The sequence below is a fragment of the Sus scrofa genome, chromosome 8 (genome assembly GCF_000003025.6).
Source record: "Sus scrofa isolate TJ Tabasco breed Duroc chromosome 8, Sscrofa11.1, whole genome shotgun sequence".
NCBI lineage: Eukaryota > Metazoa > Chordata > Mammalia > Artiodactyla > Suidae > Sus > Sus scrofa.
Genome location: NC_010450.4, coordinates 66,911,759 through 66,925,692, shown reverse-complemented (window position 1 = coordinate 66,925,692; position 13,934 = coordinate 66,911,759). Strand labels below are relative to the sequence as shown.

Sequence of the window (13,934 nt, the reverse complement as noted above, 5' to 3'; positions counted from 1 at the left end):
CAATAGCCATATTTATCATAAATCAGATGTTATTTTATGTGGCTAATCTTATGGAAAGAATTAAAATATTCCATCTATATAAATAATGCTATGCAATCTCATGGAAAGAATTAAAATATTACATCTATATAAATAATGCTATGCTACCTATTCTTAACTAATAATTTGGTGGAATTAACAAATTTTGTTTTACATTGTTGCCATATCTGAATCATTATATAAACTTCACTCTTTTTTTATCCTATTTCCACCCCCGCCCATGTTTTGGAAGTTATTAAACAGAGTCTCAAATATTATTTAGAAAAATGAAGTTTTTAGTAACAGCTCTATTTCTAAAGAGCTGCAGTCTCCTGAAAAAAAAACAATGCAAATTCACAGGCCCTCTGTTTCTTTGCCTCTAAAATATATTTAAAACATCATATGGATGATATCTAGGGTCTCTTCTAGTCCTTATTTTCTGAACAATTTTTGGTCCTTTTATTGTACTTTTTATCCAGCTTTTCTTTCTTTCTTTCTTTTTTTTTTCTTTTTAGGCCCACACTTGTGGCATATGGAGGTTCAGGCTAGGGATCAAATCAGAGTTGTAGCTGCTGACCTATACCACAGCCACAGCCACGCAGGATCCTATCTGCATGGGTGCTGGTCAGATTTGCTAACCACTGAGCCACGACAGGAACTCCCTTATCAGCTTTTCTATTACTCTATTTCTTGAGGGTGTTATTCACATGGTTTCAGCTATTACCTTTTTGCTTTACCTATATCTCATGCCTGCATATTTCAGATTCATCATCCAATATTGGAAAAAGCTTTGACTGAACAAATTCTGCTTATAACAAATAGTACTAGAACACTTTGCATAGATCATATATTACTCCTCACCCAGGGTTGTCTTATAAAATTTCTGTGGATGAAATTCTCACTTTGATATATAAAAATGGCAACGCTTGGGTTATTCATTGCAAAAGCTTGGTTTGCCCATATGGCACTTTGCTCCTTACTGGTCATTGTGCTCTGAGGCTTACCTGGCCAGTGGCACCTGATGTTATCTTAAATCTCTGGCTTTTCAACTCTCCCTTGGGCAAGTCTTTTTCTCTGGTGTATTATTAGTGATTTCCTTGATCAAGGTTTTACCTACTTTTCTGGCCCAATCAAGTCCATAACTGTATCTATTCATATAATTCAAAATTGGTGAGAGATAGTCATAAGGGAATGTTATATTTATTGCACAATAGGTAAAGCATCTTGCTGAGAAAACACAAAGGAAGTATCAAATGGTTAGGGCACACTTGCTTTTGTATTCCTTTTCTTAGAAATTATACTCTTTTGCCTATGGCCTTGGCAACCAAGAGCTAACACATAAAGGCACAGTGAACAGCCAAGACCTTTTCTAGTTATACCTATGACACTGGGGTCATTTCATCATTTCTTTTCATGGCTTCCTCCTGGCTCCATATGAACACTCTTAGAATGAATATTAGCTGAATAATTTGAATACACAGTAGACACTGAGTTGGGTTTCTGAGGAATACAAAACCTATATGACAGTCAGGAATATTCCCCTCCCACATACATCTAGCATGATATGAATGCAAGGTATCTTATGAAGAAAAATCATTAATTATGCCGATACTCTACTTGCTTACTTCATAACAGCATCTATCTATACTTAAGTACTGAATATATCTTTACAGGCAATGAATAGAAGAAATAAAGATAAAAATGAGTAGTCTAATACAATCAGCCAATTACATTTATGAACATCTATCACTAAAGAGGCAAAGAAACTTGAAGACAACATTTATACGTGGGCAACTAAGAAATACTTTTGAGGCCTGGCTCAGACTCTATTATAGCACGTTAGGTGAGACCCTCCTCCTGTCTGGGCTTTCATCTTCTTTCTTCCTTCCATCATTTGGCCTTCATGAATATTAGCTGACATACATTGATTCACTATAGAAGATATGAGACCAAACTTGAGAGGATCGATTTGTTTTTCTTTTCTTTCTTTCTTCTTCTTCTTCTTCTTTTTTTTTTTTTTTTTTTTTTAAGGCTGCACCCAAAGCACATGGAAGTTTCCAGGCCAGGGGTCAAATCAGAGTTGCAGCTGTGGTCTATACCACAGCCATAGCAACACCAGATCTGAGCTGCACCTGTGACCAAGGTCTCTTGTGGCAATGCGGATTCTTAACCCACTGAGCAAGGCCAGGGATTGAACCTGCATCCTCATGGACACCATGTTTTGTTCTTGACCCGCTGAGCCACAAAGGGAATTCCTAGAAGCACCACTTTAATAAATTTGTACCAGTATCATTTTTTTCTCTAGAAATATTCTCTAAATGTTGCTTTCTGTCTTAAAACCCTTCAAAAAGTCCTCACTATCTAGAGAATAAAATTTGCACTCCTTAGAATTCTTTGCCCACTGTTATGTCACCCCTTTGTCTTTCTTCTCATCTCCATCTACTCGCTACTCCTTGCACTTCATAACCTAAATTCACTATTTGATTTAGTTGTAGTGACTTTGTTATCATGTTCAAGACCATATTCTTCCTTTCCTTTTAGCCTACATCTCTCTTTCTTCCTTAGGTCTGAGCTGTCATCACAGGCTTGTCATGTCATTTTCTCCATTATGGCATAAAATGGTAACATCTATTTAGTTAGCATGAAATAGTGACCTTCGTGTGGCCTGTGTATCTCCAATACCTATTAGAATTTCCCCACAAGAAAACTCTTGAAAACCTACCAAGTGCTAAAGAGACCTTATTGTGGCTACCATAACTTGGGGACTGGGCCAGAATGTCACTGTCCCCCAGCCAACGTCTGTACTTATTGAACAGTTTCATTTCCTGGATGGATTTTCTTTATCAGATGGTAAATTATCCACTTGTTAAAATGCTCCTCAGAATTTCTGGGGATAGATAATAGGAAGAAATCATTTTCTAATCATGCAGATTTCTTGGAATTCAAACTCACTATTGATTTTATTTTCCAACCACACAATTAGCATGTCATTAAATACTGTATAAAAATAGCCACAGAAGTGGATGATTATCCATTCACCTCCTCCTTCACTTCTTGTCCTCCACTTTGGAGAAAAGGTAAGAATTTCAGATTCAATTCAATGTATCCTCTCATCCTGATCTTAAACTACGTTGAGATATAGAAAGAACATAGTTGCTTAAAAATATGTATTTAATATATAGGGTATTTGTGGGTATTTAAGATAGTGCTGATACTATTTTCAGTACTTAGTTTAAGAAAATAGAAGTGCCTGTAAAGATTTGATAAAAATTTAAATGACCGTGTTGTATGAATCTAACAAAATGTAGTAATGGTGACTGCTATTTCCTTTAGTAAAAGACTAGTTAACAGGCTGTATTAAAAGATACATTTCTTGAATTATATGTCTCTCAAATTGATTAAACATACCACAGCCATAAAGGCAAATACATTTAATTTATAGCATGGGTATATGAATAATCATTATTAAGAAAGTTTTAGCCCACAAATAGTTTATAGATGTTGCATGTCAGTCAAGAAATGGAGAGATTTGTTTGGGAACATGTGCTCCTTAAAATATTTATAAATAATATTTTTAGAAGAAGAGCATATTTGTCAGAATTGTTTAAAATATCCAAATTCTCAATTTACCATTTATATTATGATATTTCAAAACTATTAAAATAGATTCATAAAATACAGAATTAAATTAAAGACAAACAAAATGTTTACTTTGTGAAAAAAAAAAAATCCTAGGGGGAACAGAGTTTATCTGGGAACAAAAAAGAAGGAAAACATGATCTGAAATAAAGAATAGTTTAAAATTCATGGAGTTCCAGTTGTGGCTCAGTGGTAATGAACCCTACTAGTATCCATGAGGACATGGGTTTGATCCCTGGACCTGCTCAGTGGGTTAAGGATCCAGCATTGCTGTGGCTGTGGCATGGGCCAGCAGCTACAGCTTCAATTCAATCCCTAGCCTAGGAATTTCAATATGCCAAAAAAAAAAAAAAGGCAATAATAAAAATCCTGGCTTAAAAATTTATAAATAAAATTATAATTATAAAATAAAGAACATGTAATAATATCTTCCCTACTTGTAAAGAATTCTAATAAAGTACTATATTCTTTTTTTCAGTCTCTACAGTAAAAAATATTTGGAAATGTTTGAGAATTTCTGCATAAAGTAAAATCAATAAGGAATAAGACAGCACCCATGAGAAAAATCTAGGGCGAAAAGTCTTAATTTAGTAAAAATCTTGGATTGAAGATTGCGTGTCAAGGGATATTGGTGGCACAAACATTATTTTTTTACAAAACTTTTAGAAATGCAGTAAAATCTACCATTTAGTACATTTTGGTCAAAAGTATTAACATATTTTATGCTATGCAGCCAGGAGAAGTAGCCTAGAGTGGGGAAGTAGCCTGGAGTGGGGAAGTAGCCTGGAGTGGGGAGGTAGCCTGGAGTGGGGAGATAGCCTGGAGTGGTAAGCAGCCTAGAGTGGGGATTGGGCAAGTGAACCTGACCTTTTGGTAAATCATCAAGAGACAAGTGCACACATGTTCACAGAGATGAAAGAAGGAGAGTGTATAATCTCCACAATTATGTGGCACAAAGGAGAAGAGATGCTGTTAGGTATGGGGGATTAGGACTGTGAGGTGGATATATATGGAGAAGAAACAAACCATTCCGCCCAAGAAAACATCTGGATAAGTGGAGCAAGTAAACGAAATACTAAAATGAAAAGCTCAGTCTTATGGAAATAAAAAGCTATGTATAAGCCAATTATCCATATAAATCATTTAGTTCAATAAAGCTAAAATAAAATATGACCTTCTTTGTATGCATTTTATCTGATAACTTTCCTCTCTGTAGAACTGAGGCTCCAATAGGGCTGAGACCTTACTATTTTGTTCACTGCTAACATTCCAGCACATAAGCAAAGTCTGGCAATAAAAAGTGCTAAATAATAAGCACTGAGAAACTGCTGTACAGCACAGAGAACTCTATCCAATCACTTGTGATAAAACATGATAGAAGATAATATGAGAAAAAGAATGTTTACATATGTATGACTGGGTCACTTTGCTGTAGAGCAGAAATCGACAGAACATTGTAAATCAACTGTACTTCAATTTTAAAAAATTTTAAAAGGTGCCAAATAAATATTTTTGAATCTATTAATTAAGCTTTCTGTCAATATTTGTAGCTTCTGTATTTCAAAAGAAAAAACTAATATGTACTGTGAAATGAGATGAAAAAGATTGAAGTAGGATAAGGCTGTTAGTGGAAAAAATCTGAATGGCTGGCAATGAAATAGGAACTTGACATGTAAGATTAAGGAGTCATAGTAGATGTTGACCCTGGTCATATGACAAAATTTCTATCAGACATTTTTATTACACCTTTGGTTTCTTTTAGAGGAAATAAAATAAGAAATATATTAGATTGACCAGTCATATACATTTTTTCCCTCATTTCCCCATTCACAGGACTTGATCGCCATGAAGCTCCTCATCCTTGCCTGCTTCGTGGCTCTTGCCCTTGCAAGAGCGGTAAGTACAGAAAAAAAATCTCTGAATAAATAAGGAATAGTACTACCTGCCTATGGGTAGAAAATGGTATTACCAACACTGTAAAGGTATAAATAATGCAGAAGAGCAGGTTTGTTTTTGTTTGTTTATTTTTTCACTTCTAAGAAAATTCCTTGCATTCACCCACCATCTCAACAATATCCACTGGGGCCACACATCTGGATCAAATGCTTTCTGTAGTATTGTGCCACCAGTGCCTAAGGTAATCAAGCAAACCAATAAGCAACAGATAAACAAGAAGAAACACATATGAGAACAATAAAAAGAGTAATATTACACAAATACACTTCCATCTTCTTCCAGTGATGAAATATATGATCTCTAGGGCACCCAGTTAAATCCTACCTGTGTCTATTGAACAGAGAATGATACTCCAGAAGATGGGGTATCAGACAATAATCACAAACATATTCATAATCATAATGAAAGTATTCAATACAAATGAAAATAACTTTTTTTTCTGTTATCCATAAAAAACTCCTCATTAAGGAAAAATAAAAATATACCAGTAAAAAGTTAATACATTTAAATAATGTAAAAGCAATTACAAGTCTCTCAAAAGACATAGAACATATTTTTTCAGTTTGTGAAATAGATAGCTCTGCATAAGGAAGGTAAAATTCAGATAGGAAAAATGTTTAATAATGAGTCAACTATGGGGACTAAAATGCTGGTTTTTCTTTTTTTTCTCTATAGAAGGAAGAACTCAATGCATCTGGTGAGGTAAGATATTTTTATTCAGAGAAAAATTCCCAAGCATAAAATAGTAAAACTTTCTGATGATCTAGCAGATTTAGCTGGAGGTTGAATTTCAACTTTTCCTTTCTTTTTTCCTTTTCAGACTGTGGAAAGCCTTTCAAGCAGTGAGGTAAGCCAATGTTTATTCATAGGTAATTTCCCAAATTTAGAACTATTAAAAAAACTGCACTATCTTTCTTTTAGTGTGAACACGAACATGCATTGATGAAGCTATCATATCTATATTCTGACACTTAAGTTCTAATGTAAATTTCCATTGTATATATTTAAAGAGAGAATACATGTCCGGAGGATTTAACGTTCTAGCCATTTCTGAGTTGACTGGCTACTTGAAATTGTGGCACTGTGCTCCGCTTCTTCTTCTTTTTTTTAATGAACTGTACAGTCTTTTTTTCTATCTTGATCTCTCTCTATATTAACCTCATTCACTGTTTTGACATTTATTGATACATTTATGTATCAGACTTTAACTAGAGCTGCGGTACAAACTGGAAAGAGGGAAGCCCATAAGAAAGATCTCGCAGTGTAGTCAGGGGGCGGATGTGCAAATGGACACATTTTGTCATTATAATAGCATAATAGCAGTCTAGTAAATAAGAGGTAGTTAGACTTAGTCTAGTCCTAAATCTGCCCAGGGTGTCAGTCAGGTAGATATTAACCCTCACATCACTCTTTGAGTCTGTTATCACCTGTTAGTGAAATGGTACATCACTAAACTTTGACTCTTCACAAAGGTTATGAGATCCTAGAGGGAGGATATGTATTTCTTATAATTCATAACAAGCGGACTAAGAATGAGTAACAAAGGTATCAGTGATTATATATATACACACACATATTTTTGTCTTTTTGCCTTTTCTAGGGCTGTTCCTGCAGCATATGGAGGTTCCCAGGTTAGGGGCTAATCAGAGCTGTAGCCGCTGGCCTACACCAGAGCCACAGCAATGTGGGAGTGGGATCTGAGCCGCATCTGCGACCTACACCACAACTCATGGCAACGCCAAATCCTTAACCCACTGAGCAAGGCCAGGAATCGAACCCACAAACTCATGGTTCCTAGTCGGATTTGTTAACCACTGGGCCACGACAGGAACTCTGATTACTGTATTTTCAATGACTGTTATTCTTTTCAAATCAGATGGGTTATTAGAGATCCTTTGTTATTGTAAGAAGGGTAATAGAGAGAAATTAGTATCTGTTACAGGCCTCTGTTGTTACTATGCTCACTCATTTTCTTTCCTTTTATGACTGCATCATCTGTTCTTCTTTTATACAATAGATTTATTCAGAATAGTGTAACATAAATTTCCAGCAATTAAAATAATATTATCAAACAAGGTGTCCACATTAACCTATAAAATGTCATTTGCTGACTTATATTGACAAATAAGAATTGTTCATTAAAACTCAATCTTATTTTTATTTTTCTAAAGGAATCTATTACTCACATCAGCAAGGTAAAGACTTCATCCTTAAATACGCCTATTTTCAAAACTTCCTGTTCACTTGTTACAAATAGCAACATTTATTTTGGTGTGATCTGTTTTCTAGGAGAAAATTGAGAAGCTAAAGCGGGAGGAACAACAACAAACAGAGGTAATTTGTTCATGATGAGCATATTTTGAAAATTATTATTAAACATGATATATGCAAAATGTTTATATGTTCACTCAAAAACATGGTATTAATATAAATCAGTGTAAGAAATTAAACTATGACAAAGTGAAAAGATTTTAAAGACATAGACACATTTAAATACATAATCAACTTCCAGAGTAAAGAATAAGTACCTGTGAATAACTATTGATTTATTCATTTTACCAACAGTATACCTGTTTTCAGTAAGTGCACTTAATGGGAACATTTCCGGTTCGGGCTGTGATCCCCTTGATGAAAGAGTAGGGAGGTGGTGCACCACGAATCCTGATTGGATCCTATATCAGCTGTATAACCCTGGTCCCAAGTTTCTCTGTACCTCAATTTCTTCTTCTGTAAAATTGAGAAAATTCATAAGCCAATAGGGTGGATGAGCTGGCACACAGTGACTATCCAATGATTTTACATTAACATTCTGTAGCTTTTATACTCATTTATGAATGTGTGAAGGTCTTAAAAAAATTTCCATTACACAGTTGAGAAAAGTAAGATACAGAACAATTGAGTACACAATTGTGTGACAACTTGCATAGTTATTAATAAGCAGGGCTTGCTTAAAAACAAGGATTTGAGGATGAAATAAAATTCTTTAATTAAATTACTCTTGTGGTAACATATTTATCCAATCATGATATTTAAGCTTTCCTGTTTTACCAATGAAGTTGGATTATTTGGTACTTACCCCAAATATTTTCTAAATCAAAATGAATTTACAAATTTATGCCTCTTTAAAAACTCAAGATTACCACTTTATACCAAGGGAAGTAGTGCTGGAAGTTTGCCATTAAGTACCTCTTGAATTAAAAACACAAATTAAGACTTAAACAATATAAATCTTGGAGTTATCCAAGCCTTTTTGGGAAGAACTCTTCCTTCATTATATGAAAACAATTTGGTCTATTATCAACACATTGTTGTAAAGTCTGTACCCTCTGAAGACCAAAGTAAGTAGCTACAGCTCCGCAGGCAGCTCAGGAAAAGGTGAAACAAATCTTGACATCTCCAAACACTGATTTCCCTTGGCTCTGCGCATTGCCTAGGAAGGAAGGGGTTAGGGAGCAGTCCCTCCATGAGCATTTTACCCAGTATCCTCACATGGTATGACTCCTAAACCAAAAGAAGTGAACAATTTGTTCTCTTTTCACTTAATTATGACTGTTCAAAAAAAGAGGCCGCTAATTCATCATGAATGACAGTTGTAGCTGCATTACGGACTCAACGATTCTTTTTCCTTCTTTCCAGAATGAACGCCAGAATAAAATCCACCAGTTTCCCCAGCCTCAGCCTCTAGCCCATCCTTACACCGAGCCCATCCCTTACCCCATCCTTCCACAAAACATCCTGCCTCTTGCCCAGGTCCCTGTGGTGGTGCCTCTTCTTCATCCTGAAGTAATGAAAGATTCCAAAGCTAAGGAGACCATTGTTCCCAAGCGTAAAGGAATGCCCTTCCCTAAATCTCCAGCAGAGCCTTTTGTGGAAGGCCAGAGCCTAACTCTCACCAATTTTGAAGGCCTTTCTCTGCCTCTGCTCCAGTCCCTGATGCACCAGATTCCCCAGCCTGTTCCTCAGACCCCCATGTTTGCTCCTCAGCCCCTGCTGTCCCTGCCTCAGGCCAAAGTCCTGCCTGTTCCCCAGCAAGTGGTGCCCTTCCCCCAGAGAGATATGCCCTTCCAGGCCCTTCTGCTCTACCAGGATCCTCTACTTGGCCCTCTCCAGGGTTCTACCCTGTGCCTCAACCAGTTGCCCCAGTTTACAACCCTGTAAGTCCAAGTTTATTCACTGTGCTGTTTCACTTATGATGTTTAGTTGCTGTTAGAGTAATTAAGCAAGAACTCTAGAATAAAAGAGACAATGAATAATAAGTGGTTCCAAAATGCACATAGTTTAGATAGTGATTCTCAACATTTGCTACAAATAGAATAACCAATAACTGGGAGATTTCCTCCCAAATCTCAAAGTCCAGGATTACCCACAAAGATTCGACATAATTGTACTTACCTCTATATGTAGGGGAAATTGAATATTGGGAAGAGATAATTTCAGGGATTATGATTTAATTGGTCTGTTGAGAATTGAGATAAAGAGAGAGGATTTAAGGTATACTAAAGCCAGAATTAAATGTAACAATCTCATGTGGCTTGGAATAACAAACCTAAGAAGGTTTGCTTTTATCTGCAATTTTGAAGTTTTCCTTATGTGCAATTATTTCCCCACATGCCTCATTTCACATCTTGTTTTGATATATGAACATTTGAGGGCAAGATACTGAGATGCCTATTTCAATACTCATGGAATACTCAGGGAAATTGTTCTTGCCAAAAGATGAACTGTATATTTATTCGCTTTTTTATTTTTTAATTTTTAAGGTCTAAGAGGATTTCAAAGTTAATGCCCTCTCCTCACTTTTGGTAAGCTTTAAGAGTTTGAAAATCAGATTAATCATTTTTATAGTTAGTATCTTTCTGCACTTCATTCTCCTGGATAAGCCTAAAATAAAGGCAAATTCCATCAATATGGCAACCTAATTATTAATTATCAATTTATTCTCATTGATTGATTATTTACTGAATCTTTTAATTAGCTATGAATCTTTTCTATTTCAAATCATTCAAAATTGTATTTATGTACTGTTGGCAGATTTGATTGGTTTTCTTTCAGTTGCCTATACACTTACACTTGATTTTCATCATTGTTATGGAAAACTAAAAATAATTTATTTTACTTTTATGTAAATATAGTAGAGCTATTTTAAAGACCAACTGCATTCACATTTCTAACTTAGGCTTTATGAACTTCAAGTATTTTTAATCTCATTTAAAATGTATAAATTTTCTCTTAATTCATGAGTCAAAATGCAGTTCACTAGTCCAGATATAAAGCTTAAAAAAGGAAGTCAATACAGTTTTGAGATTCTTAAAACACACACCCTTTTGTGATCATGATATAGTAAACATTTTAATAAAACAATTCTAGGTGAGATGATATTTTTTCCTAGAGGAACTTTTATATGCCTCCAAGATAGGGCACAGCATGGAACATTTGTAATAAAATTTCTCTTATGAATTAGTCATATCAGAATTACAGAGGGGAAGAGATTAGTTTTATAACATAATTAATTCTATATTTGTTCTCTATTCCGCAGAATTGACTGCGACTGGAAATGTGACAACTTTTCAATCTTTGCATCATGCTACCAAATAATTTTTAAATGAGTCTACATGAAAAAAATGAAACTTTATTCTCTTATTTATTTTATGCTTTATATGGCCTTCATCTTAATTTGAATTTGACTCAGAAATTCTCTATTTTCAAAATTTTAATTCAACTAATAGCACAGAATTTCAATTTTGAGTTGGAAATACCATGAATATTTCAAAAATATGTATAAAAATAATTTATGGAATTATAATTTCCTAACCAGTCATTTCAATAAATTAATCCTTAGGCATATTTAAGTTTTCCTGTTTTTATTATAATTTTCCAAACCTAACTGGCCTCTTTATTAGTTAACTTAAAGTTATTATTAATGTCAAAAATAGCCACGGAAAAATTGAAATTGAGTAGAATGCTTTGACTTGAGTACTAAATTATATCAAAAATGGAGGAAAAGGCAGGGTGATCTAATGCTGAATATACTCTAGAAAGTCTTGGTTTATACCTCTTATCTCAGCTGAACTATTATACTTGTGCCTTTCACTCTCAAAAGTATCTGCATTGGATGTTAAATTTTATGATCCTCCTAGATAAGAAGGCTTCCAATGTAAAATCTGAATCACGGCTCTGTAACATGGTGGCTAAATGGTGCTGTATAAGTTAGGCTTTCAAAGATTCAGTTTTTGCATCTATAACACAGTCAGTTGAAAGGGTTTTATTGAAGTTTTAATGTGAATAGCACCCCACACAGTGCAGGATGGGTGTCCGTGTGGCTCCACATTCCTCACTTACACTAGAGCAGCCAGTGCCAGTGTCACAATAGAATGAGCTGAAGGATGTTGTTTTAGCCACTAATGCCCAAGAGAGTAGACTTATGTGAAGCTCTGATATCCCTTGTCTCTGTCTGTGGAGTAATTTTTTCATTGCAATGAATTATCTGTCTACCAACTATCACCGAAGTATCGGCTGCCTCTATACACTGACGCCAAATAGAAATGTGGAAACCGGCAAAAGTAGCTTTAATTGCCAGGCAGAGGGTACACAGCAGGCTAGTGCTTCGAGGACTGTGTGCCTCTTGGAGGAGTGGTGAGGACTCTTACTCTTACTCTTCAAGGAGCCGGGCATGATCAGCCCTTGGATATTTTCCTAACTGTTTGGTGATGAGGTAATTGGGAGTCAGCATCATCAACCTTCTGTTTCCAACTGGTCTGGGGTCTACATGTTTGTGGGCAGCATGCAGTTGACTTCTTCCGCCTGGTAGGGGTTTGAGCACCTGCAAAACCGTTCCAAGACATGGCTCAGCATATTATCTATAGTCCATGAGGAAGAACCATAAGTCCTTGACATTGCTGAGTGGCTAAACTATTATTACTCTGTCTTGCTTGACTGTATTCCTTTTTCTCTGTATTTTCTCACTTCTCTGATCAAACTGATTCTTTGACTAAAGTTTTTCTATAGACAAAAATGCAGGCAGAGGACAAGAGTGTGGATCCACTGTGGGAAGGCTTCACAGGGTCCTGCTTGGTTACACAACTCCTACATTTGTAAACTTGATTCCCTCCCCTTGTGTTTACACAAGGACTTGTTTCTAGCAGTAATTTCATCTTTCCTGCATCCTCAGTGTTTTCCTTACCTCAGGATCAAGTGCAAGCCATACTTAGGCTATAATATCTCCCATCTTTAAAGAAAAAATTCCATCCTTGGCAGTACTTTAGACTGCTCTATGGTAACCATCAGAAAGGAAGTGTCCAAACTACTGTGTCTATTGTTTCACATGGTATTCTCTCATCAACCTGTTCCCATTGAGCTTTACCCCTATGGTAACCACTTTTTTCAAGATTACCAACAACATTCATTTTACCAATCTATGTTTATTTTACCCAAACTATCAGTGCTATTTGGTCCAGTTGATCATTCCTTTTTTTTTTTTTTTTTTTGAAATATCGCAAATTTTATTTGAAATCCTAAGCCTGATAAGCCCTTGATTTCCCTCTTAACTCACCAGTTATTTCTTTGCATCGTCTCTTCTGGCATTTTCTCCTTTTCCAAACATGCAATGTGTGGAATACCCTAGGGATTAGCCTTACTATGATTGATGTTGTTTGATTCCATGACTTTAAGTCCATTCATGGGCTTGAAGCTTCCACATGTATGTCCTCAAACTTATTTTTTCCTGAACTCCAAATTCAAGTGCTCAACTGCATTCTTCTCCACATCGGAGTATCTAATTAATATCTCAAACCTGACATGGCCAGCAGAACTTTTTGTCTGAATCCAGTCCCCAAATTGTCCAAAATTTAATTGGGCATATTTCAATAACAAAGGCAACTAATATAATAGTGCACAAGCAATATCTTTGAATGGGCACTTCACCAAAGAGGTTATTTTAATTGTCAATAAATATATGAAAAGATGTTCAATACCATTATTTCTCTGGAAAATGCAAGTTAAAAATACCAGATATCATGACACAACCTCCAGAATAGCTGAAATGAGAAGAATTGGTAAAACCAAGTATTTACAAAAATAAGCAAACTGAATAAATGCTAGGTAATGTTAAAATAAATATAAAATGGTTCAAGCAACTCGGAAAGTATTATGAGTCTTTGTCAAAAATAAACATCTGCTTATATTATAACTAACATTTCTTCTCTTAGGTATACAACCAAAAGGAAACCATAATATGCTTTCATATGTATTCTAAAAACATTTACCCAATACTCCTAACAATGCTAATACCCTAAACTAAAATCAACATAAATGTGAATTAACAT

At 35.3% G+C, this 13,934-nt stretch overlaps 1 protein-coding gene across 1 annotated transcript; it reads left to right on the top strand.

The window, feature by feature from the left end:
• Positions 3,057-11,462, top strand: CSN2 (casein beta). Its single transcript, NM_214434.2, is given in 10 exon segments — positions 3,057-3,095; positions 5,491-5,553; positions 6,289-6,315; positions 6,434-6,460; positions 7,785-7,808; positions 7,903-7,947; positions 9,250-9,720; positions 9,723-9,767; positions 10,374-10,415; positions 11,150-11,462. Coding segments are annotated over 8 exon segments (696 nt in total). The 5' UTR covers positions 3,057-3,095; positions 5,491-5,502; the 3' UTR covers positions 10,380-10,415; positions 11,150-11,462.